This window comes from Vanacampus margaritifer, chromosome 11 (genome assembly GCF_051991255.1).
Source record: "Vanacampus margaritifer isolate UIUO_Vmar chromosome 11, RoL_Vmar_1.0, whole genome shotgun sequence".
Lineage (NCBI taxonomy): Eukaryota > Metazoa > Chordata > Actinopteri > Syngnathiformes > Syngnathidae > Vanacampus > Vanacampus margaritifer.
This window is the reverse complement of record NC_135442.1, coordinates 17,619,527-17,645,540: the sequence shown is the minus strand read 5'-3', so window position 1 is coordinate 17,645,540 and position 26,014 is coordinate 17,619,527. Positions and strand designations below refer to the sequence as shown.

The following is a 26,014-nucleotide window of genomic DNA, read 5'->3' as shown; positions in this document are numbered from 1 at the left end:
ATTCAATTGAATACAGGTTTGAAAATGACTTGCAAATCATTGCATTCTATTTTTATTTACATTTTAAACATGTCCAACTGGAATTGGGGATTGTTTTAAAAATATATATATATTTAGATTTTTATTTATTTATTTACAGTTTTATCATGTTATTAGATAAATATTAAATCAGAACTGTTCCAGATTATATATACTGTATATGGCACAGCTCCATGCTGGCTGTTATATAGCATTTTTGCATATTATTAATGGTTTGGTTTCTACAATTGTGAAGTAAATCCCCACTCGAGAGCTAGGTACCAAATGTATGGCCCACCATTAGATGTTTTATTACAGAGTTGCTAAAAATTAAGAATAGAAATAAATAAATGGTCGCAGACCACCACAATGTATCCCAACAAGTACCCTCCAATTGTTTAATAATATCGTGCGCCAATGAAGTAGAAATTGTTCTAGATGTCATAATTTAGCTGTCTACCAAAGCTGTTCCGAGGAGATAGTGGGACATCTGTGACTGACTCTTAGTCATTTGCCTTCAAATGTCCTTTTGTGTAAGGTTTGGGCAAGAGTAAAGCTCTAGCACAACCAAAAGAACCCCGCCGACCCCCTCCCCTCTGACAACTCATTCATCTCCTTGTCTTTCTGCTCTGGAGCTTGGCCTCTCCGCATACAGTGGACCAGTGTCTTTGCTTAGCTGCGTCAAGGACCGAGGAGGGCCATATGTTGATGGGATAAGGCGGCGGTAATCATGTCAAAGGTCAATTTTAGTGAGTTCTACGTTCCTATCCAACCACCTATACCCAGAGGTGGCTCGAGTATCTGATTAGAATTCCTCCTGGACACCACCCTGGTGAGGTGTTCCGGGTACGTCACACTGGCAAGAGGTCGCAGGGACCACCCAGGAAACCCTGGACAGATTTTCTCTTGGTTGTCCTGTAAACGCCATGAGAACCCCTGAAAGAATTCGATGAAGTGGCTGGCCTTCCCTGCATAAGATGCTGTAAAAGTTGCTGTATTTTGGGTTCATCCTTAAATTTTACCCAAAAGTCCAACCACATAAACGATGACTAAGCACTAGGGCTTATTGTGAGCACACATGATCTCAACCTGAATAGGTTTTTATTTGAAAGTCAGGTTACACGAGCAGGATGAAAAGCCCCATGTGACGTCACACCTGCCAATAGTTATTGACTGGTTGGGCCACATTTTCAATGTGGGTGCGTGAGGCAGAAAACTACTATGTAAAAAGTTTTGTTTTCAGACTTAATGTTAGTTGAGCATTAACTGTATGTACATCGTATTATTTTAAGAACATAATTTTATGTATAACCGATGAGAAAAATAACAGCTTCAAATTTAAGGCAGGAGCAGGGAACTCGAGAGCAAATGATCAGCTCATCAGCAAACTCTATCGTCATCATTGAATCACGTATGTTGGAGGAGGAGTATTATGTATTATTAATATTAGTATTATTATTTAGTGCTGCCAAATGATAGTTTCTTTAACTAATTAATTGCACAACTTTCCATAATTAATTACAATTAATCGCGATTAATCACATTCTTATACTTTTGCTTCTACTTTTCTCTCTAGAGTTTGTAACAGATATTTACTTGGAATTAATATAAAATCATCAAACAGAAAGTATATTTAGAATGAAAGACTGTTTTAATAGCATTCTTTCTCCTGTAAAATGCAACTCAGAACTTTTCGCTTACGGGTTTTGTTCTGCTCACGAGCACTCCAGCATCATTGGTTGAGTTTTTTTTTTACAGCTTTAATTAATTTAAATTAATTTCCAGAGTTAACGCTTTAATTTTGACAGCCCTATTATTATTATTATTATTAAAATGAATAATCAACATTATCACTATAGATAATGGAATGTGTGTAGTAAATAAGTACATTATACAACATTATTATAGAATGTTTTTATTCATGAATAAATACTTCATTTGCATCATGTTTATTTTTTCACCATATCACCCAGAGCAAATGCACCACAAAACTTTTTTTCTATTATTGGTGTGTCACTTGGCGTTTCCAATTTCTATACACGAAAAAAGGAAAATCGTGCGAGATATGTACTGTTTTAGTCCTTAAAAAAAAAAAGACTTTTTTATTTAGAGTTTTAATTTTGGATATTATGGTGCCATAAAGATTCAAAAGTGTTTGGTTATGATTCAAAAGCATCTTCTATCCCCCTTTGAGCTTTAATTGACAATGCGTTGCTCATCAGTCATCAGAGTGCCTGCTGCCATTTGGGTATGCACTTATGAGGTACTCAGTCAAGGGAAATATCCCATCTGTCATAATGTAGTATTGTGCCAGGCCAGCTGGCCAGAACCAGGAAGTAGGGTACTTTAAAATCTCTGCCTTCAGAAATCCATCCATTGAAACCAACGTCCACGTACAGGTACTTGTAGCTGCTGTTGACCAATGGCTCAGGACTGTGGAGAATGTGTGCTTGTTCCTGGGGGCACTGAAAAAGGAGAGAAAATAAAATGTGAAACAGATGATGGCTAGTTTCGGAATCAGAGTCAGGAATACAGTAATTGATTTATCCCCGGAGGGCAATGTGGATCTCTGGAACAGTTGCTCTCATGCATAGCCTATTCAAACAAATATGCTGACATTATTTGAACGTATTGTATATTTCACACATCCCACATTTCAGAAACATTCATGTTAGGTTAATTGAAGATTCTAAATTGTCCTTAAGTGTGAATGGTAGAATGATTGTTTATATGCACCCTGCGATTGATTAGCAACCAGTTCAGGGTGCCCAAAGTCAGCTGAGATAGGCTCCAGCTCACCAGTGATCTGAGTGAAGATAAGCATTACATACCTTCAGGTATTTCGCTTTTAAAACCTGGCATATTGCTGCACATGTTTTAGGAATTAATTGCATTTTTTAAATACTTCTAACCGAAATTTCTACTTGCAGCTTTGCCCTGGAAATATTGTGAAACACGTAACTCAGGAATCATATTTCAAAATGTGTTACCTGCTTATAAATATTTGTTCATCTACGGAGCACTTTACTAAAACTGTTCCCGCCTGTATATTTATTTATTTAATTTTTGTTGTTTGTTTGTTGATTAAAAAAAAAAAGTTCAACCCAAGACACTTAAGACGGGGCCCCCTCATTTGAATAAAATTTGAAGACGCATTTCATGCTGTCAGCGTCTGTAGCATGAACTAAATAAATATAAGAGCAAAGCGTTTTTTATTTATTGATTGATAATTAGTTGTATCTATGTATTTATTTTGCATTCATTTCCACATTTATTTTTATATCTATTTTATTTTGGAATCTCGTTTTTTATTTTCACATGTATTAATTTATTTTTTAATTTTGAAAGTTTTGGTCCTCCATACATAAGCATTATAAGCATACATGTGATTATTCCGCACCTGCTGTCGATATAGTTTGCTTCTAAACTCCAAAAAAGGCCCACTATTTTACGATTAATTGTGAGCTTGAGGAAGCCTACATTTCCCACATGCCTCATCGCCAATTCCTCCGGAAGAAAATCTTTACCCGTGCCTGCTACTTCCTCTTTCCGTCTACGGAGTTTAGGTATGACAACTTTTGCTTCACTGTGGGTTTCGAATCTGCTGCAAACTACGATTTTATTCAGTCATCCATTATAAATGAACATCTAGGATGATGCCGAACACGTTAGCGCACATGACATACTGATTATTTTGTGTCCATAACCTTGAAATCTATTGCTTTCAGGAGATGTATGTGGCCTAATGGTGATATGGCGCAGCTGTAGTATGAGCAAGCTAAGTTGCTTGAGCTGCGTTAGTTGATGCATTTACTCAACGTCACGTTTGAAAACGCCATATTTTGTCTAACGTAGTGTATTTATTGTCAAATTACGCGTGTGAAGTAGCATAATGTGTCGAATGGATATTTTGTATCAAAAGACCGGCAGTTAGCTTGCTAGCTTGTGGTAGCCGTCAATCAAAAGTAACCAATGACTTGTGTTTCGATCAATAATGTCTTATTTATTTTAAACTGCTTTACAGTTCACGATGGGACGTGTGATTAGGGGACAGAGAAAAGGTGCGGGCTCTGTGTTTAAAGCGCACGTCAAGCACAGGAAAGGCGCCGCTAAACTCCGCCACATTGACTTCGCTGAACGCCATGGCTACATCAAGGGAATCGTCAAGGTATGCTCGGGAATCTGTTTTTGTGGAGGGGAATTTTAAAGTGACGTTCCTGGCGTGTTTAAGGATATCATCCACGATCCCGGTCGTGGTGCCCCCCTGGCCAAAGTGGCCTTCCGTGACCCTTATCGTTTCAAGAAGAGGACAGAGCTCTTCATCGCTGCTGAGGGCATCCATACGGGGCAGTTCATCTACTGTGGCAAGAAGGGTAAGAGGAACATATTATTATGACAGATTATGCGATGCTATTTTATATTAAATACACAAGATAACATTGCGTTCCGTCTTGCAGCTCAGCTAAACATTGGCAATGTCCTTCCTGTGGGCACAATGCCTGAGGGCACCATCATCTGCTGCCTGGAGGAGAAGCCTGGCGACAGGGGCAAGCTTGCACGCGCCTCCGGAAACTACGCCACCGTCATCTCGCACAACCTGGAGACTAAGAAATCCAGAGTCAAGCTGCCGTCCGGCTCCAAGAAGGTCATCTCCTCAGCCAACAGAGCCGTCGTCGGTGAGGATTGGCCAACGATGATCATATCCATCAATTCGTGTCCATGATTTAGAAAAAAAAAAATACATTTTGTATGTGTAGGTGTGGTTGCTGGTGGTGGTCGTATTGACAAGCCCATCCTGAAGGCGGGTCGCGCCTACCACAAGTACAAGGCCAAGAGGAACTGCTGGCCTCGTGTCCGTGGTGTGGCTATGAACGTAAGTGTCCTCGCACCGGTGCGCGCCGTGACGCGTCTCTTAGTGCGTACACTCATTTTCCGTTTCCACACATGCAGCCTGTTGAGCATCCCTTCGGCGGTGGTAACCATCAGCATATCGGCAAGCCCTCCACAATCAGGAGGGATGCGCCCGCCGGTCGTAAGGTTGGTCTCATTGCTGCCCGTCGTACCGGCAGACTGCGTGGAACAAAGACTGTCCAGGAGAAGGAGAATTGAGTTTGCTCAAAATAAAACAAAAACTGTTCCAAAGCAACATTGTTTCATTGTTTTTTGCCAGTTTGTGGACAAAAAAATCCGTTATGACCTGTCGATTGAAATAAATTGTTTTAAAACTTTGTGTAATCCAATTTAGTCTGAATTCAATAAAGCACTCTTGAACCAAAGTAACTGTACAATAGTGGTGGTTTACAAAGGACACTCAACAGTTCAAAATATTTAAAGAAAATATATTGCTCTTGGATCTAGTCAAAATGTTGAACTTCAGGCTACAACAATTAGAAGGGATCGCTGGATGTAAATACTCAAAAGATGCAAATGACTTTGCAGGTGGATGCATTAACCACTTGTACACCTTTTGTAAAACCTTTTTAACAGAGGCCAATGAGTGGGAGTATGCTGTAAAATGTATTTAAAGTTAATGTGGTAGAAAACAGGAAAGTGCACTACATTTGATTAAAGGGGTAAAATATAGGTAGATTTCAGTCCTCAGATTTTCAGTGAATGACTGGGTAATAAAATTGATTAAAATGTACGGGTGGTTGACAAATTTGAGTAAAGTCCCATTTTTTTCAAAAAGTGAAACTTGCATTGGTTTACCACACACAAAGTGAAATATTTCAAGCCTTTGTTTAAATGTTGATTCTTTTTATTTCGCAAAATTAGACTATTTTATGTGACCAACAAAAAAGGATCTTAAACACAAAAATGTTGGCCTCCTGAAGTGTATTAAATATGCCATCAGTACTTTGTTGGGCCTCCTTTTGTATTAATTATGGCATTATGGTGGCACAAACAGTTTTATGATCAGCCTTTGGCACAGTCCAGGTGTTATTGTAGCTGTTGAAATTGGCCTTCAGATCATTTAAATTTCAGGGTTTGTGTTCAGTTCACGCATGTTCCTCTTGACAAGAATACATTCTCTATTATGAGTTTTAAGTCAGGTGGGTTTGCTGGCCACTCAAGTACTGTTATTTGTGCTTTGTTGGGCAAGTGCCAAATCCTGCTGGAAAACAAAACCTCACCTCCAAAAAGCTCGTCGGCAGCAGGAACCATTAAGTGCACTAAAATGTTCTGGTAAACAGCTGCGTTGACTGTGGGCTTGATAGGATACAATGGACCCACATCAGCAAATGACAGGGCTTCCCAAACCATTATTGTGGAAAGAAACTTGACTTACAAGTGAAATGCAAAATGTACACTCATCTGAAGAGAGGACTTAGCAACACTGGCCAACAGGCCAGTGCTTTTTCTCCTTAGCCCAGCACAGATACTTATGACACTTTTGGTTCAGGAGTGGCTTGACATGGAATTCTACAGCTGTTGCCAATGTCATGCAGACATCTGTATGTGGGATAAGTGGTAAGTAAGCTTTATTTATATAGCGCTTTTCACAGACAGAAGTCACAAAGCGCTTCACAAAAAACTAACACCAACCTCAATCCACTCCATTTTCCCCGTCCTCTACACGCTGTTAATGTACTTGATGTGTGAGAATCCAGCTTCTTTTGCAATTCCTTTTCAAGACCTTTACCGTTCAAAGGCTGAGGAAAACCTCTGCAGGTGTTTTGCAATGATTAGCTGACATGTTTGGGACAAAGGGAGCCGACAATGTAGAACATTGTCATGATATTCAAATTTGGTAAAGTACTGGATTTATTTTTGTCTTTCTACCATGATCAATATTCAAACAAAAGCTTGAAATATTTTCCTTTGTGTGTGGTGCACTGATAAAACAAATCAAAATAAATGGACTTTCCATCAACATTCACATTTTTTGCACCCACCTGTTTATTTAAATTCCCAATGTTTATGACAGGTGTCTACAAATGTTCCACCTCTTAAGGTTTGTTTGTAGTAAACATGACGCAGATCAAGATTCAATGTTCTTTATTTGCTAAGGGCGCAATGCATTTTTTTTTTGTTATATTTCTGTGCACAAAAAAACCTCACAAAGTGAAAGTCCACATCGCGACTGTAGCTCCAGAATTCAACGTCACACCATGGCCAAAACAAAAGTCGGCAAAAAACAGGGCGCAGATTAGAACTCTGTACAGTCAATATCTTCTTTAAAAATAACAAAAGGACAAAAATGTTCCTTTTAAATCAAATTCTATTTTTTAGTGAAATACAACAAAATAAATTCTATAAAATAAGAGCAAAATATTTAAATATAATACGGTGGGCAGAATATTTTCATTTGCAGGAGTATTTGGTATGTTTTAGACAAAAAAGAAAAGAAAAAACATGTATTCAAGTTACCAATTAAATACAGTATTTACTGAAGTTTGCCTTTTTACTACAGAATCACAGGTTAGTTGCAATGTGACTAACCACCTGCTATTCCTAAGCACCGCATCCCGTGGTGCCCACCTGTGGCCACCAAGCAAGATGGTGAGCGACTGGTCAGTTCACCCCAACGGGAAGCGGGTCACTTCGGAGCTAAACCACTTGGTCTATGATACACCACAAAGATGGCCGCCAGTGCAGCGATTCTGTTGCATATGGGTTTTTTTTCTGGGGATGGGGCGGGGAAGGGGTGTAATATTTTATCTAAGCTGTCTATCCCACCGGCAAAACTCCATTGCCAAATGTGAAGGATTATATGTGCAATTGAAAAGCCACTTAGTTGTACATTGGTTCAAAAATATTGCCCTCATTGTAGATGAGTAGAAAAAAAAACAACAACCCCAGAGTGAAGTACCCCCTGTGGAGATGTGGAGTAAGAACAGTTTTAGGTTGTTATGAATGTCTTTCCTTGGGCTACACTATTCTGGTGAAAAGCCATGCTAAATGTTACAGCATATTGACTGACTGAGCTTCAAAAAATAATTATAAACAAAAAAACAAAAAAATATAAAGAAAAAAAAGAAAAGAAAAGAAAAAAGGCAATGTTTCTCCAACCAATTGTTGCATGAACTGCTTTTTCACGTCAAACAGCGTAACAGCCCACCCAGGCCGTCAAACAAACTCGAGACCCGGGGAGCAAACGAAGAACAAGAACATATCGGTGAGAATAATAAACGCATCCTTCTTCAGCGTCTTCTTCTAACAGTTGAATGACCGTTAAAGCATCCCATGGCTGGAACAAACTCTTACTGCGGAACATGGGCAATCAACACAAAAGTCTTTTGTTTTTGGGCAGGGAACTTGTTTTCCGTATAGTATCCACTTTTGTCGTCAGTATGATCTGCAACCTCTTTCCCAACAGCGAAGCACAGCGAGTGATGCTACTGGGCGATCCCAACAGTCACAAACATCAACATTATGTACACCTTTCATCATCATCATCGCCAGCTCTGGGTTAATAGTTTTTTTTCTTTATTTAGAACTCTCAAATCCACTTCCTCCACTCCTGCGGCGCCCCCCCGCTGGCCACGCTCTGAGAACCAAAGAGCAGGAGGAGGAGTAAGGAGAGCAGGAACGACAGAGGCTCCAGGCACGGCAGAGGAGGGAGGAGGCGGTAAAAGGGGGCTTCGGGGCGAGGGCGACGTTACTCCTTAGGTAGGGCGGGAGCCGGGGTGGAGGCGGGGGCTGGGGCCGGAGCCGGGGCCGGGGCCGGAGCCGGGGCCGGGGCGGGTGTCATCTCCTCCGTGTTCTCCCAGTTCTCTTGTGCTCTCGGGCCGGGGCCTGGGGCGGGGCCAGGGGTCGGGCCCGGAGTCGGAGCCTGCGTGGGGCCCGGGGTCGGTGCCGATGCGGGGCCGGGGCGCTGAGGGTTGTTCATGTGCTGCGCGGCGGGGCCGGTGTACGGCTGCCCGTGGGGGTGGTTGTTCTGGAGGAGAGTATCATATATTAATATACAGGATTATACGAGTAGGATGTTTATTAGAGCAAATCAAATCCCGTGAATAAAATACACTCGCGTATAACGGAACAATTTTTATTTAATCTGTGTTGAGCAATCATTTAAAGCTTTTTTTTTATTTAATATCCTGTATTTATGTGTAGTGTTAATGTTCAAACTGCACAATGTTATATTGTCATACAATATTACATTAACATACATAAAAGAATGTACACAAGTGTATTTTAATGTTAGTCATGATGGTGTTCATTTGAAAGCTAGGTATCAGTGTAAAGAGTGTGAGAACTACTGGCCTAAATGAATAGTTTACAACCCCAAAAACACTTTCCATTACCTTAAAAATGACCAGTTCAATCTGCATCTATTGACTGCAGTTTTTCAGCTTTCCAGTCATGTTAAATAGTGTGTACATTACTTTTTTTGTGGTTGCTGCTGGCTTAATTAGACTGATCAATTAATTTTTTGCAGTTAAGGAAAAAAAAATTGCCTCTTCAAAATACATGTCACGAGCTGTTGGGATTTTGTGTGCAAAACCACAGACGACAAGTCAGGTTGTGGTTCTCCTTGCTAGTCCTCATCAAGTAGCCATCTGTTACAAATACAAATGCTTGAAGTTACAAGCAAATGAGTTAAAGACAATTGTCTGCCCACAAAAAAGCATGTTAAAAAGAACTGTGGATTCTGAGAACAGGTTCACCTCTAATACATTGTGTCTTGGATTATTATACTGCTAAACTTTTAGCAGTCATGAGAGAACTCAACTGTGTATTATTATGCAATACCATTTGTATGGTTTATATCATATATTTAGATCATTTGGCATGTTACAGCAGTGATGACTACCTGCTGAAACTGTGTGGTTCCGGGAGAATGTGGGTACAAAGAGGTGTCCTCCGGCGGGGAAGAGTCTTGATCGTCAGGGGCTTCCTGTTCATCTGGCTCCTGCAAACAGGACAGGAAGACAACACACATCCATTGACTGCATGCACCCGTGCGATACATGGGATCAACTTCAAACTATGGGAATGGTCATAAATCAATTTCAACACTGACATACACAAACATCTATTTCACTCATACACATCATTCTATATCTAGCTTTGGTCACAGATAACTAATAAGAAAACAAAATAATATTGTGTGGGAGGTCAGGTCATTAGCACAGTAACCCTTAAAATACCACCAGTATTTTTGACTTTTTCCTTATGTTGCGGTGCCTGGAATACTGACCTTCCCTGGGCTTTCCTGAGTACACTTGAGCTGTGTATGAAATATTACAAGAAGCATGTCACTCCACTGGAATTCTTTTAAAAAGCAACATCAACAAATGCAACTAAATACCATCACACACAACACACTCACTGTATTACAATAAATTAAAAAAGCCCATTTCACGTGACTACTCAACACCGCATCACAAATTCATCTACCCGACATTTTCCATCATGCATTTCACTCCTCCAACTGCTTTAATTCAACATTTTGGTGCTCTTTATGCTACACAGCAGAACCTACAAAGTCCTACAAAAATCAACCCAAGAGAGGTACAAAATTTTACAAAACATCAAGCTGACTTGTGACTTCATTGAGTGAGTATTTTTCCAGTTCATAGGAAATATGCATATTTTTTCAAAACTATAGTCCTAATTAAGAACAAATTTGTACTTTTCAGAATAATTGACATAGTACTATGCAAATTAGATGCACTTAGGCAAACAACAAATACCTTCATATCATGTTACAAACCCCTAACCACTTCCATAATGACAGCAAACCACACATTGTTGTGCCTGAGGGACAACACAATATTCATTGCAATTGTTTACAAAAACAAAACAAAACCCCAAAACCTTTCCATAATTGTGTCGAGATTTTAAAGATAATTATTCTATTTTAAAATAAAACAACCTAAATTCAGCCTTTTCTCCTCCAGGTTCTTATTTAGAACAGCTTAATTTTTTTTTTTTATATATATCAACTGCTATGAAATACTTGGCGGTACATTGTGATAAATGTTTCCAGCCATATCGCCTAGCCCTAGAATGCTCTTACCCTGTTCAACCATATCACGGTTTTTAAATGGATTTTTATAGTCTTGGTCTCAACACAATCTCGGGTTGCCTCGGTTTCAACTCCTAAAAGTTTTGGTCGCAGTGAGTTTTGGTCAGGGGCAAGTTTTGGTATCGGATAATGTAGCGTAAAGTTAAAGCTAAAGTATCACTGATTATCACAACCAACTAAGTGGGGTGAAATTATTTCTCCGCTTTTGAGTCATCCCCTCAGCGAGCGGTGAGCAGCAGCAGGAGCCGTGCTCGGAAATTATTTGGTGATCTGACCCCCCAATTCCAACCCTTAAAGCTGAGTGTCAAGCAGGGAGACAAATTGGTCTCATTTTTATAGTCTTTGGTATGACCCGGCTGGGGTCTGAACCCACGATCTCCCAATCTCAGGGCAGACACTACCACTCGGCCACTAAGCTGGTAGTCTTGAGCACAACACTATTGACTATTTACGCATTTTTCTGTTTAAAATAATAGTGAAAAAAACAATTACAAGAATAAGAATCTGTCATAAAATTGCAATTTTTTTTTTATTTTTTTTTAGATCAATAGGCAACTTTTTAAATTTCTATGGCATTTAGGGGTACACCCCGCGACCCTTGTGAGGACAAGCGGTTAAGAAAATGGATGAATGGATTTAGGGGTACACATGGTATTTGTATTTAATTGCTGTTAGGATCATGAGGGGAAAAATCCCATTGAAAGGAGTCCCTGAATCCAAAGTTTGATAACTCTTATTTTAATAATATTAATGTTCATACACTAACAGGAGTTCTCAGTTTACATCAACAATAACATGATGGAATGTTTCTAACAGCTAGAAGGGTGGCATCTTGAATAAAACTCTTGTTTTGTGTAACATTAGTCATTTGCCTTTTTTCTCCAAAATAAATCATTCAAATGATCATCCTCCAGCAACAATGATTCCATCATTTTTGCCAGGGGTTGTAATACCTATAAAAATCATTAGGTGACATATTTGTCATTTCTCTGTACCAAACACAAAGGGTGAGTTGTTTTACTTTGTTTTCGTTGTATCATCAAACAGCGGTTAACTTGCACATTGTCTTTACATTTAAAGATGCCATGACAACAGTTTCCCTTTCTGACTGGATTGAATTCTCCTCTAAAATTTAAAACAACTTTTAACTGATTCATGACTTTGGAGGTTCCACTGTATGGTATAATGAACATAATGAACATAAAAACTGCTAACAAGTGAAATGCTCATATTATGATAGCAGCCTGCGTAGGTCTTGCACAGCGTGTAATTGTTTGGTGTGCCAGGGCATTACCTCCTCAGGACAAAGTTCACAGGCCTTGGCAAGGGTCATGCGTGCGCTGTGCGAGCGCTCCAGGAAGTAACCGTTTGACGTTTCATTGCTCTGGACCGGAGGTGACCAGTTGTTGTACGTGTACTGCGGATTGCCAGAGTATGGTCTCCTCTCGAGCTCGTCGCCGAGCCACTCGACAGCCCACGTCCACTTTCGTTTCAGGTCACCGTTACTCTGCGTGCACACCATGGACAAAAGTATAATGGCAGTCTGGTGTAAAAATTACACACTCGTGCAATCAAACCAACAGGGAGAAAAATAAAAAAGCACTTCAACTACTGCCAACCAGACCATTTTCTACAATATGTACATCATAGCTGTAAATTTGCCATTGTTAATTTCAACTATGCAAATCTGTCAGAAATCAACAAGATTAATTGTAATCCAACCATTATCTATAGCCTTCATTCGGGGCATTGGTAAACTATAGCCTATACAAGCTGAACTTTACACAAAATGCGGTGTGCACTAGGGCTGAACGATTTTAGGGAGGAAACCAGAGTGCCCTGCAACAACCCATGCAACCTCCGCAGTAAGGCTGGAGCAGAGATCCAAATACAGAACCTCAGAACTGTGAGGCAGATGGCTAACCATGTTGTCCAAGTTCATAGTAATAAATTATTTGTAATTTATGTGATCAGGCCTACCTGGAGGATCTGGTAAGCCACGGAGCAGTTGCTGAAGAGCGCCACCATGCACTTGATGCACTGGTAGGCTCGTTTCTGATAGTGGTTCTTGGAACGCTGAATGGTGTCAAAGAGACCATCCCTGTCATCGGGAATTCCCTTCAGCACATTATGAATCCTACACCACAAAAACATGGAGAACAGCATTACTAATAGGGGTGTTAAAAAAAAAAAGATTCGGCAATATATCGTGATATTACAGCGCACAATTCTCGTATCGATTCAATATGCAGCCGAATCGATTTTTAAAGATCAATTTTTGATGGAAAAATTTAACAAAATGTCTTAATTAGAGTTAGGGTTCACACTTTAAGCATGGAAGTATGTTATATTAATGGAACATTAAGCCTTAAAATGTGATTTGTTTGTTAAATACGGTGGACCACAATTTATAGACCTGAAGTACATTTTCATACAAATCTTACAGTGTACATGTACACGTTTATTGATTAGTATTTTCTAAATGTGAGTAAAAAAAAAAAATCACAATAATTGATTTATAGATTCGTATCGGGATTAATCGGTATCAAATCGAATCGTGATACAGATCGAATCGCAAGCTACTAGGCAATTCACTCCCCTACTAATAAACATACACGGACCAACCACAATACTCAACATCACTGCCAGTTAGGAGACGTTTTACCCAAACAAGCAATCATCCGTTAATCTAAGGACCACATTCTCTTCTACTTTTATTCATGCAAGCGATCAGTGCCGGTAGTATTTTGTTAACATACCGAGTATGAGTAACTAAATATTGACGAGGATCAAAGCTTTGCTTCTTCAACATTCTTGCTACCACATCAGTGTGAGTGAAAGGTTGTTAGCATTAACGCATCGTAGACTGGCTGTCAGCTGTCTACCTGCACCTCAAAGATAAGCAATCTTGAGGAACAAAAATGTACATATTCTTAACAGTCGAGGCAGAGTATTTGAAAGAGTGAGAGGCCACCTAAAGACTCTCTAAACTCAGGCGATGGCCTACAAGACCACCTATGCCCGACATACAACGCCGTCCTTTCATCTATCCCCAAAAAACTATTTTGGCTGCAACAGTCCCCGTTGACTGCGGATGTAGCTCCACTACCTTTTTGCAAATGAATATTTATTATATTATATATATTTTCCAACCAACAACTTTTTGACAGACAGCGGCCTCTTTTTGAGAGACCTTAATGGTTGCTGTTTTGCAGTTTAAAAGAATTATACCATTCGTGGTCTGGGATGTGCCTCCAACTTGGAGCATAAATAGTTGGTTTCCCCCACTTAGGCAGGTGCAGTCCCAGCCAAACCTTGTTGCATGCACTGATGATGCCTACTTGCATAAGAGGCAAAACGTCTTTTAAGTCAAGCAAAGCAGCCCAGTTGCAATTGATTCAATGCCGAGATTGAAATTACCTGGATGAATGAGAATATCCACACACATTGTTAGTGTTGGTCTAAACTAAACTAATGTCAGGTCCAATTGAGCAACTTTTTACTGGCATCAACTAACAAGATAAATTTATTGGATGATGGCAGCTTAACATTAGTTGCCAAAAGATGGAACGTGAAAGACCATGTTACCCACATAATTAATATAACAATACGCACAGAATCTGTTCCAGCATTATAAAAAAGAAAAAAATGCATGCACGGACAAACAACTATTCAGACAATGAATCGTTCCCCAGCTTAGAAATAGAGTCTGACCTGTGCGTTTGCCAGGAGTCCTCAATAAGAAGGATCTGTAGCAGCAAGTCCAAGTGGGGCCTCAACTCATAATTATACGAGTATGCCACCTGTGCACAGCCAAACAAACACTTCATTTGAGCTCACATGCAACAAATAGGAAATCCCTGGTGGTGGTGGTGATTAGAGGTTTTACCTGCCACAGTAGCTCACTGAGCACAGTGGAGGAAAACTGGGGGTTCTCCCAGCAGCTGAAGCGGAGCAGCTTCACCGTCTCCTCAGAGTTGCTGCAGTCCTCGATGATCTTCTTCACATAACTGGTCCTCACAAACAGGATCTCAGCCACAAGCTGCTGCACCAGCATTACCGGGGCTGTCAGGTTGGTGTCCCCATAGGGGTTAGGCAGAGGGGGGTTACCTGCAGAGATGGGTGAGCAATTATTAGAAATTGGGGAGGGGGGGACTTAATATGATTTTAATTTATTTTCCTGAGATTGAGCCCTCAGCTCAAAGCTCTGGCAACACAGCACAGAAGCAAAGAGTGGCTGGTTTGTCAGTCACTAAATCCTGAGCAAGGATGATGATCCTCATGGGGCACTCTAGTTAGGGTATGAATCACTGATGGCTTGGCATCGTTTCACACCATAAAAGAAAAGTAATAATCCAAGTTTTTACTCTAATGGACACAAGCATGCTAATAGGAATTATGTTTGGTGTTTGGGCAGTTGACTTAGTCTGCATGCGACTATTTTTTTTTTTTTAAATATCCAACATAAAAAAACTGCACTATAGTAGGGGAAAACAACTAGTGTTCAAGTTCTGGTGTTGTATTTGTCTGAATTCAGGCAACTGAAAGAGCAAAACACACCGTTGATGGAGGACTGCATGCGTGAGGATACGTCACAGCAGCGGACCAGTTGGGAGACCACCGTGTAGAGCTTGCCCAGCTCAGCATACTGGTACTTGATGGGGGGGCCAGGGCCTTCGTCCAGCGCCACTAGCATGAACGTAGCAGGCACATTCAGCTTTAGCAGCTGGGTCTTTTCTGCTAAGCCTATGTGGGGCGGGGGAACATAATGAATGCACACGATAAATCCACTAAATCACAGCAGGTGTACATGATAGGTGGGCTGTACGCTCCTTACCCAGATTGGCATACATGACAAAGAGGTTGAAGTACTGTTGCAGGTGACGGCCGTGTTCAGAAACCTCTCGTCTGAGCAAGTTGAGGACAGCTCTTAAAAGGTGGTCACTTAGACTGAGGTTATCACAGCCCTAATCAACAAAATACAATTAGTGACTTCAAATCTATCAAGCAGAAAACCTCTCAAATCATCTTAAAATCCATCAACAAAAAGCTGAACCTGAGCAGAGGTTCCAGGCGAGGCGGTGGGGGAGGGGCAGGGGCCATCTTGCAGCGAGAAATGAGCGATGAAAACTATGAGCTTGGCAAAGGCGCCACGCACCTCAGCGCTCGGGCACTCCAGTAGGTACTCGGAGAAGCGGTTGGGGTAAGCAAACAGGACGTTGTGTGCAAACCAGTAACGTACATTCTTACTGTGTCTCAGCAGGATGCAGAGAGCGTCATACCTTATAATGGAGAAAGCATGTTTAGAAGACAAAATGGAGGCAGAAATCATGTGGAAAAAACTTACCAATCACTGGCAGGACCTCTGACTACTTTCTTGGTGTGGAAGCCTGTGCTAAAGAGGAAGCGAGCAGCCAGCTGAGCACTTATCATAGCAATCTCCTCTGCCTCTGGCAGAAGGTGGTCTTGTCCTGATAAAGAGACAAAGAGCAGGGCTTGGACCAGCTGTGTCTAAGCACTTCAAAACATCCATCCATTTTCTTAACCGCTTGTCCACGGCGCAACAAAATCAATTAACTATATCCATTTAATTTGTTTGTTCAACTATACGTAGGAGGACATTCTTTTTGTTTAATGTTGAAATGTTTAGCTTTTTTGCTAAAAAGTCAACACAGTTTGAACAGAACAGAATGTTGTGGCTAACACACTGTAGACTGAGGCAGTTATCAGTAGGTGTGCTTTAAAAAAAAAATAGATAAGAGAATATTTTGTTGTGGGCCTCTTTACAATACACAGATACAGAATCGATATTGCACATCCATTTGTAAAGTTTCCCGGCGCCTCCGAGAAAGCTGCTCCTTGCCGTGTAGGGCACACATTTTGGCCACGCATGGCGCCAGTGGTAAACCGGAAGCACTACTAACATTACAAGAATTTTTTTTTTTTGCTATCCTGTATAGTAATACATATTTAAGTATAGATATAACTGTTTTCATTAAAATTTGTTTAATGTAAAATATCGTGACTTATATCACCTTGAAGGTCATGTATCCCTATACAGGTGTCACAATTCAATATGCAATACGTATCATGAGGTTGTTGGTAATACCCAGCCTAGTTCTCGGCAGCTGGGTCTTACTGCGTCTCTCCACTAATTCTTCTTTCCGTAATATCTTTCTCAGCAGTTCATTTAAATATAATTAACACACACAACATAGTGCAGTGATCACATAACCGGGACGATAATCACCATCAGACGAGACACCATCTCATAAGAAACTGGAGTTTAGAACCACGAATTGTTATGATGGGGAAAAGCAGCGAAATTCCAGTATCTAGAATCTGGAATGCATATTGCCGTTAAATGAAGTTCCCACATAATGGAGACTCATTTGTATCGTGCAGTTTACACGTCATCTGAAACATTGTGCTCTGGTGGTGGGTGCTGACATTTTGATGGGCAAAATTGTTCATACTGGCTCAGCAGTTAACTATATAATGTCAGTGTGTGAACAATAGTGGTTATGAACTGAGGTGCTTAAGACTTCTTCTACCCCCCCCGATGGGGAAAAGGTGGCATCTATTTGAGGTGATTGTCTTTAGTAGAAGGATTTGAGATCATATGGTATTTATAATATGCCCACACAAGGTTTCAAAAGTTTGTGTCTGCTGGTGTTCTTGTGATTATTTTTGCACTGCTCACCTGGAGGAGGGTTTAAATAGACACTGTTACAGGTCAGAAGTTTCTTAATGAACTGGAAATATTCCAGGCTGTATTGCATTCGGTTGTGCATAAATTGGACGTTCTGCTTGCGGACGCTGCACTCAATGACACCAGGCATCTTGACCTGATGTGGCTTGGCGGTGGAGATAGTCAACTCCGAGATGTACTTGACAAGCTCGCTGTCCTTGTCTAGGGAGTCCATACGCTCATAGAAAAGGATGTAGGCGTTCCACCATCGTTTCTGTCTGCGGTACGACATCCTTTTCATCATGTGATCAAACACCTCGCCCATGTATTCACCACCGAAGCACTGGTTCTTCATTTCCTCCTCGTCGTCCATCTTGCATTCTGTTACATCGCCGTCGTCAAACTTATACCAGCGGTTCTTTTCGCCATCGCCGCCATTTCTTTGGATGATGTATGAGTAGTAATGTCCACCGCTGGCCTGGCCCGAGTGGACCAGGACCCCCACCAAACGGTACTTGGAGCTGCCCACAGGCGTGGGTTCAGAGGGCTCATTCTGCTGGATCACTTGGTTCTCCGGGTTGACGTCATCGCCCTCAATCTTGGCCACGCCGGCTACCGTGTATGGCTCCATGTCCAACTCCCTCGGGAATTCAAAGTAGTCGTTGAACTTGATGGCACATTCCCGCTCCCAATCGTAGTCGAAGCGCTTGAGTTGGATGGCAAGGACCGGCGGCAGCTTCTTGATCAGGAGACGCTTGACAGTGTCCACCTAAGCAGGGGAAGACGGGGAAAAAAAACATTCATGAGAAATCTGGCAATTACATCAAAAACATTTTATGCAAAGAAAAAAAAAAAAAAGAGGTGTTATCTTACCTTCTTATTACACTTCTCACAGTGGTATGCATTGGCTCCCTCAAGTAGATCTCCTTTGACATACTGCTCCATGGAGTCCAAAAGGTTCTGGTGGTTTCTGATGTCTACATTAAGTGTTGTGAATGACTCCTCACACTCGTATCTAAAAACAAAGGTTAAAAAAAATATATATATATTTTTTTACAAGAACGCAGAGTTTATACCTTCAGAGTCATAGATGGTGACAAACTATTGATCCTACAGCACATCCTTGTTTTTGAATCGACATCATACAATAACAAGCTGTCCCACAGAGCAGGAGTTTTCTAAATCTTCTAAATTAGTGATTCAAAACTGGTGGGCAGTGGAAATGTTTCAGGTGGGACACAACAAGAAAAAATACAGGTACTAATAATATTTGATGATTGACTGAGGTTGGATTTGTATTCTAAAAATATTGTGTTCTTGTAAAAGGCCCACTTTGGGATACAAAACAAAACTCACCTGTGAGGGCATCCCTGGCAGATCTTCTGATCGGCAAAGGAGCCTCCTAGCACCTTGCTGAGCATAGCAGGATGACCCAAGGCCTTCAGTGCTTCATCCAGACTATCCACCAAAGAATTGAAAAACTCTAAAGCGTCATGCTGCTCTCTTAGATTCACTGGTTCACCCCATAACCTGCAGTAGTAGAAAGCATTGATAAGCTTTTCCAAACCAAACCAGTAGAAATGACAATTACATACCTGAATTGTTTCCAGAAGCCCCTCGGGACATAGTACTGAAGTCTGGAAGCAGCCAGGTGGCCAAAGATGACCTGCAGGTGACGCAATACTCCAATGTTGTACTCTTTCCTGTCTTCTGCTTTGCTGGCAGGCTTATCGTCAAACTGGTGGTGATAGCTGAACACCTCATCACGAGGATCCACATTCGTCTGTTGGAACAAAAGCTAAAAAAGTTTCCACAATGCCACATTTGCCATTAAACCTAAACTATTCCTTAGCTGTCAGCACCTCATTCTCTTGCTTCTCATCGCCTGACATGTCATCATCCACATCGGTACCCGTGCCCTCAATGGCCAGGATGCCGTTGCGAATGGGAGGGATCATGTACAGCTGCTGAATTACAGAGTTCATGTAACATGTGGCCCCAGCATTCTTCAAACCCACAAAGCCTTTATTTGGCCTTGGGCCCACCGGAGGCAGGTACTCCCACTCCGTCAACATTTCACAGCCTGGAAAGAGACAAGAAAGATCTAAAAATGTCCTCGCGTGAGACATCTTTTAAGACAAGGGATTCCAAACTGAGGGTTGGGACGCAAAATGCAACAGCAGTTTATATTGGGTCACAGATTGACATGGCAAAAGCAGGCACATAACTGTATTCTTCAGTTTGTAAATTTTGCAATACACTATAAGCACTGAAATAAGTGTGTAAGTTTGGATCCCAATGAGAAAATAAATTTCTTATTGGACTTTGAGTTGGAAGAAACCCTGCTGTAAGACATCAACATACCCAAATAGTACATGTCTGTGAGTGTGTCGACTATCTGCTTGAGGTTGCGGAAACAGCCGACAGCCAGCGCTACCAGGAGCTCAAATCCAGCGTTGATGGAGGCCGGGGTGCTGCACACTGGAATGGCCTGCTCCGTGGGGAACTCTCCACTCTTCATGTACTGCAGGTAAACGTTTGATGCCGGGAAGATGAAGTCATCAATCAGCTCCTGATGAGGAAAAAAATCATTTTATTATCTATATAATACTTGATGTACAACAATCAATGTTTTCAACAAATCAGGATGGAAGAACTGCTGTTGGAAGAACTGAGTATTGTCTTTTATATAGACAACCCCCCCACCCCAGAAGTGGAAAAATCCTGGCTTTTGTGCAACACTTCCCTTAAACTCATGAGCATTAAGCATAAAATGCAAATAGGATCGACATCTATCAGGTGTACCTTTATGAGGTTAGCTCCTCCTTTCTCACAGCCTATGTAATACTTCTTCTCAGGAGTCTGGAAGGCTAGAAGCTCCTTGGTGACACCAAGGTGGCCTTCCAAGATGGTCTCCTCCACACCGGTCTCCCCTGTCCTCTTGACTTCATCCTAGTAGATTAAGGATCAGTAACGTCAGCTCACATTCACTATGGTGACAACAAAAACGAGTCCCATGCTAACCTGAGACAAGACAGGATAGCCTACCCTTATCCTTTTGAGCCAGTCGATCTCATTGTTGAGCAGCACCTCGGCATTTGGCAGGTTGATGTTGCTGTTGTAGGCATAGTTCAGGAGATGCCGCAGCAAAGTAAAGTAGTCCCCGGCATGTTTAGCTCGCTCCTTAGCGGTGGTCTGCACACAGGTCAGGAACATTAGGATGAGACCAGCATCTAGCAAAGGAGCACTACATGTTACATTTTTGTCACTCACGCCCAGAACAGTGAAAAGGAGGGTAATGAAGAAGAGGAGTGGTCGATGGCCCATGCAACACCTGGTTGCCATCAGGAAAAACTGCTCCTGGGCCATCTGACGCACAGATCTGCCAAAGGCACAGACAACAGTTCTATAAAAAAAACTACAAATGTCAACCCATTGTGCTGCTTATCTGACATTTATGCTTAAAATATCCAACACATATTGGTGCACTTACTTGCTGTGGCAGTGTAGCAGCAAGTCTATAATGAAGGATTGCCAAGCCCTCTCTTTACTGAGGGTGTCAAGTGCTGTGGGCATCAAGGCAAAACACAACGTCATCACTTCCAAGGCCTCGCAACACACCTGCTCATCTTCACCATCTGGTTCCTTAGCTGCGTTTGTCTAACACGGGAAAACAACATTTTTAAAGAATGCAGTTGCCATTAAAAAGTTCCCAGTCAAGCTAACTTAATATTTACCTTCTCGTATATCTTACTGATATCCTCATTAGAACTGAAGACAAGCTGCACCGTGCCACAGCCTGATGCCCAAATTATTTTTTGTACCGCTCGGATTACACAGATGTCAGGAATAGACTTAGATGTCTGAAAAAAATTCTGAGAGTGGCACAACAAAATCTGTTAATATACATATGTGGACAAATTAATAATAGTACTAGTAAAAAAAGAAATCTAATGAAAATCAGACATTGCTTTTGAACTGTGGTTCATCATAAATATTTTGATGAAAACAGTCCTGGATAAAAACGATGGTACACCTAGTGTAACTGCCATAAGGCATCTCATTTATTTTCTTCATTTTTATCATATTTTTAATTTGGTTCAAAAGTACAATAAAGACATTATTACATGTGTATGAATTAAGTTATAATTTTCAGGCAATTTATTTTGGGTTAAAAACATTTTGAAGGGGAATGTATTTTTGTTCTTCATTACTGTAAAAATAGTAGTTAAGGGATACAGTTAATTGATGTACCGTATTTTCACAACTATAAAGGCACAATTTAAAGTCTTAAATTTTCTCAAAAATCGACTGTGCGCCTAATAGTGAGGTGCGCCTTGTGTGTGGACCAAGGTCCATAATCTGACTGTGTGAAAGGACTTCTGCACACATTGCTTAGATACAAGAAAGGCGGACCTGACTGAGGACAGACATGAGAGCACGGAAGAGTCAACTTGGTGGGTTCTCCAGCCCCTCCTCTCCCTCTGCCCCACCCCCATCCCCCTTTGCTCTGCCAATCGTGAATTGTGTTCAAACTTATGCCATGGCGCTAAAGCATGCATGTTCAGTGAGTATGTGTCCTCTTTTTTTCTTTTTTGCTCGTTTCAGAGCTTAACAAGCCACTTACAAGTTAGTTGTTTGATTGACAGCTCTCTCCAAAACAGAGCGGTCTGCTTACGCAGGGAGTGAGGGAAATGGAACATACCAAATGCAAAGGGGTGTCCGGGCTAAACTACTACATACAGTAGTGTATTGTTTCCTTTTCCCACCTTTCTTTTTTAAATGCTTTATTGAACAGCGTGCACTTACAGAAACAGACATCGCAAAAGTCACTTTGAAGTAGTGCAAGTCTACACAGTGTAGCTAAACAGATCACACCACATACTAAAGACACCAGATTGTTTTTTCCCCACGCATCACCTTTCCTTCCGTATCTCCAGCCGCTGTGAAAAATAAAGTTCGGCAAATGAACGCAGCGCTTGCTATCATTCCGGGAGGCTAGCGAACACAGCTTTACAAAGAATGGGAGGGAGCACCATGCAAGTTATGCCCCAATTTGTCAATGGATCGTGAATGCTTGGGTAACGCAAAAGCCTTCAGCATCATTTCCGAGGACACGACAACGAGAGTGACTCTGACAATGAGATGGCATGTTTGATGGAGAACTTGCCCAGTTGTTTGTTTCTGAAACAGACGATCATGAGGACTATGACTAATTTGTGGATTAGGATTGATCAAAAGCAATGTGAGTACATTGTTATATACTTCAAGTACAACTGAACTCACTGTTTACATTGTTACTTCAACCAAACTCAGTTTTGTTCCGATCGCTGCCTTTCAAAAAACATGCGCTAGCACTAGCATATGTTTTAGCATAATAGCATGCTACCATATGTTTTAAGCTAGCGTATGTTTAACCGTGCGTACGCCTAATAGTGCGGTGCGCCTTATGTGTGTGTTAAACAGAAATGGCACCAGTAACTGTGACTGCGCTTTATGGTCGTGAAAATATGGTAGTTAATAGCCACAAGAGGCACTCCTTGAGGACAAGTTAGGGATTTTGCACAGAAGACATGTTTTGTCCATTGAGAAGATTTCATCCATCAATCCATTTATGGACCTTGTGTTTGGACCTTTATTCCTTTTGAGAGAATATGGCCAATGGGGTAAACGTTTTGCCATTTTATATCCCTGTGTCCGAATTCACAAGGCTGGGTCCTCCGAAGGGTGAATTTGTTGGCCGCATGATGTCACTCAGTGACAGGGCAGTGCAATGTGACAGTAGGGTCAAGAAGCGAGGTATAACCACCTGTTGGCCCAGCTTGCTGTTCAGAGACAGCTGGGAATGGATTGAAACTGTTACTTTTCATTTGGAGGATAAGCACGCTGGGTAATTTCCTGAACGTGTGTAACCGTAGCTGCTTTGGACTCTTGGTCAATGCGCTACCGATAAGCAGCATTGACAGTCCATTCATATGTAAATCCGTGTGTGCTGTCGAGTCGCGCTGGGAGTGATGTCATGTAACTTCGGCCTTCGGAGGACCTAGCCTTGTGAATTTGGACACAGGGTTTTCTCAATCGTTTCACATGAATCCTCTTTATTTCTTGGGCTAATGTTCATATCACTCATTTCTTAGTTCTACCGGCATTGTTGGGGTCCTGTTTGAACATAGACATGTAGACAACAAATGTTCGTTAAAACCATAATAAACTTGACCTTGATTAATTTTAATTTGACCATACCGACATGCTCAAGCAAGGTGTGTCCTCTAATTAGCATCACAGGTGTATAAACTTACGCACTCATTTGGCCTATTTAAAGGTTGAGAAGTTGTCGCTGTGAGGATTGGTGACATGCTTTGTACCACACTGAACATAGAATACAGAATGTGAAGGAGCAAGGTGGCTCAGGACATTAGAAATACATTTATATAAAAGCACATTAAAGTTAAGGCTATAAGACCATCTCCAAGCAGCTTCATGTTCCTGTGACTACAGTTGCACATATTAAGAAATTTAACATTCCCTGGATTATAGGCAATTTCTCTGGAGGTGGCCAAAACTACCTCCAAAGAAATGAATTGTGAATTCCAAAATCAAGGTACATCAGTGACCACTGTTTGAGTCAAAGTGGACATCACGGGGAGACAACCATTAAGGAGTCAGGACACCACAGTCGAAATAAAATCATTAAAAAACAAAAACAAAAACAAAACAAATGAAGCATACCAAGAAAAGAACACTATGAAACATGGACAAGGCAGTGTTATTCTTTAGAGCCGCTTTTCTGGCACATGTCTGGAATCTGTGGATGGTAAAATGAAACTGACTATCAAGGTATCTAGAGAGAAATGTGCTGCCCAGTGTCAGTTTGGTCTTAGCTGCAGGTCTTGCAACAGCATAATAACCCAAAACACCCAAGAATTGGGACTATTCTGTGGCCTTCTATGAGCCCTGACCTAAATCCTATTTAACACCTGTGGAAGGTGCTGCAACATGCCATCTGGAGTCTTCAAACCTTAGACAACTGGAAGAGTTTGCTCATGAAGAGTGGATGGCCCAACATACCTACTTAGAGGTGCAGATTAGTCTCATTGAAATTTACAAAAATTGATTGCCGTAATTGCCTCAGTATTTAAAAAAAAACATCTTTTAAGTTAAAGGCACCATCATTTTTGTCCAGTGCATTTTGAAAAATTCTGTTCAACCATAATTCTAAAGCTATTTTTATGATTATTTTTCTTTCATTACCAAAGGTGCCAACAATTTTGTCCACCTGTGAACTGTTGTATGTGTAATGAGTTATTGGTATTTTTACCCTGAACAAATGATACTTAATTGAAACATTCAGCAATATAGAACTACTAATGCAGAGCCGAAGGTTTCCTTAATTAATTTGAGCATGACATGTCTTTGAGGCTTCTTTACAAGAATCTTCAAATTAAGAACATTTAAGTATCTGTGTATATTCAGATTTCAACCCCCTACAGAATGTATTCATTCGATTCTTTGCAGTTACCTCATCAGAAATCTGTTGCGCCAGTCGGATGGCTACATTGCGCAGCATACATTCTGAGGCAGGATTTGGGATGTTTTGCAGGGCGTTCTGCAGCACCAGAGCCTGATCGTGAGTGGCCTGATTAATCTGTTGTGAATTGGAGAGTTGAGAAGGATTATGATTAGTACATTTTCAATAAAATGTTTAGGAATTATTTGTGAGCCCAATCTGTAGGTTTACCGGGGAAACAGGGATATTTCCCTCAGCGTTGGGCTGGCAGGCCTCTGCCACAGCTTTCACATGGCCAAATCCTACGGCGGTGAGGAGGAGTTTGGCGATTTTCAGTGCATTGAGGTAAGCCCCGCGCCGCGTCTCCATGTCGGCTGATGGCAAGAAGTTGTTCCGTGTGAGCATGCTCAACACAAGCGGCAAGCCACCGCTCTTCAGGAAGTTGTACTGGAAGTCACTAGCATCCTCGCCCAGAGTGGCGCTGGCCGGCATCAACAAAGCATACACAACCTGGAACACAGGCAAGAACAGTGAAAACGGGCAGGAAGCCTACAGCCAATCTGGTATATAGAGCAATTTTGAAAACGAACGGTTTTAAAAAGCTCTAAAAACATTTAAAACACAAAATCTTAAAAGCTGCGACCGCTCTGCTCATGCTCTGGTTCTGACATTATTGCATCGTGATGTCGTTTATGCACGTTCAGAATGACAGCATCTCCTCTGCGACAGGAGAAATTGCTTCAGTACTTGGAACTTATTTTTAATCAAGATGTTGCTTTAATGCAAGTGTCAAAACGATCACAACTACTGTGCTTAATAGATG

At 41.2% G+C, this 26,014-nt stretch overlaps 2 protein-coding genes across 12 annotated transcripts in view; one reads left to right on the top strand and one right to left on the bottom strand.

The window, feature by feature from the left end:
- Positions 1–3,430: 3,430 nt before the first annotated feature.
- On the top strand, positions 3,431–5,164 carry rpl8 (ribosomal protein L8). Of its 2 annotated transcripts, none has more exons than XM_077579805.1 (6): positions 3,431–3,584; positions 4,043–4,186; positions 4,250–4,391; positions 4,476–4,694; positions 4,776–4,891; positions 4,969–5,164. In XM_077579805.1, the coding sequence occupies exons 2-6, from the start codon at positions 4,049–4,051 to the stop codon at positions 5,125–5,127; spliced, it is 774 nt and encodes a 257-aa protein (XP_077435931.1). In that variant the 5' UTR covers positions 3,431–3,584; positions 4,043–4,048; the 3' UTR covers positions 5,128–5,164. The 2 variants fall into 2 exon arrangements, with proteins under 2 accessions (XP_077435931.1, XP_077435932.1); XM_077579806.1 differs by lacking the exon at positions 3,431–3,584 and adding an exon at positions 3,594–3,606.
- A 1,836-nt stretch (positions 5,165–7,000) lies between these two features.
- The window catches only part of usp9 (ubiquitin specific peptidase 9), a 66,239-nt gene continuing 47,225 nt past the window's right edge, over positions 7,001–26,014 (bottom strand). For 8 of the 10 annotated variants that reach the window (XM_077579793.1, XM_077579791.1, XM_077579792.1 and 5 more), the window contains 24 exons: positions 25,423–25,701; positions 25,204–25,329; positions 21,422–21,559; positions 21,178–21,344; positions 20,958–21,066; positions 20,733–20,879; positions 20,490–20,636; positions 20,049–20,256; positions 19,547–19,767; positions 19,280–19,467; positions 19,041–19,214; positions 18,558–18,699; positions 17,697–18,453; positions 16,341–16,464; positions 16,050–16,275; positions 15,831–15,960; positions 15,554–15,739; positions 14,883–15,103; positions 14,708–14,796; positions 12,974–13,130; positions 12,288–12,500; positions 10,163–10,192; positions 9,776–9,874; positions 7,001–8,899 (listed from right to left, as the gene is read on the bottom strand). In XM_077579793.1, the coding sequence (XP_077435919.1) occupies positions 8,621–8,899; positions 9,776–9,874; positions 10,163–10,192; positions 12,288–12,500; positions 12,974–13,130; positions 14,708–14,796; positions 14,883–15,103; positions 15,554–15,739; positions 15,831–15,960; positions 16,050–16,275; positions 16,341–16,464; positions 17,697–18,453; positions 18,558–18,699; positions 19,041–19,214; positions 19,280–19,467; positions 19,547–19,767; positions 20,049–20,256; positions 20,490–20,636; positions 20,733–20,879; positions 20,958–21,066; positions 21,178–21,344; positions 21,422–21,559; positions 25,204–25,329; positions 25,423–25,701 (4,557 nt within the window). In that variant the 3' untranslated portion in view covers positions 7,001–8,620. The remainder of the gene's footprint in view (positions 8,900–9,775; positions 9,875–10,162; positions 10,193–12,287; positions 12,501–12,973; positions 13,131–14,707; positions 14,797–14,882; positions 15,104–15,553; positions 15,740–15,830; positions 15,961–16,049; positions 16,276–16,340; positions 16,465–17,696; positions 18,454–18,557; positions 18,700–19,040; positions 19,215–19,279; positions 19,468–19,546; positions 19,768–20,048; positions 20,257–20,489; positions 20,637–20,732; positions 20,880–20,957; positions 21,067–21,177; positions 21,345–21,421; positions 21,560–25,203; positions 25,330–25,422; positions 25,702–26,014) is intronic. The other 2 variants (XM_077579795.1, XM_077579800.1) reach the window with 1 other exon arrangement.

Excerpts from the sequence above, each read along its gene's own strand:
- rpl8 (XM_077579805.1), top strand. The coding sequence starts at position 4,049 with ATGGGACGTGTGATTAGGGGACAGAGAAAAGGTGCGGGCTCTGTGTTT. Across the intron at positions 4,695-4,775 it reads AGCCAACAGAGCCGTCGTCG|GTGTGGTTGCTGGTGGTGGT; the intron begins GTGAGGATTGGC and ends TTGTATGTGTAG. Across the intron at positions 4,892-4,968 it reads TCCGTGGTGTGGCTATGAAC|CCTGTTGAGCATCCCTTCGG; the intron begins GTAAGTGTCCTC and ends CCACACATGCAG.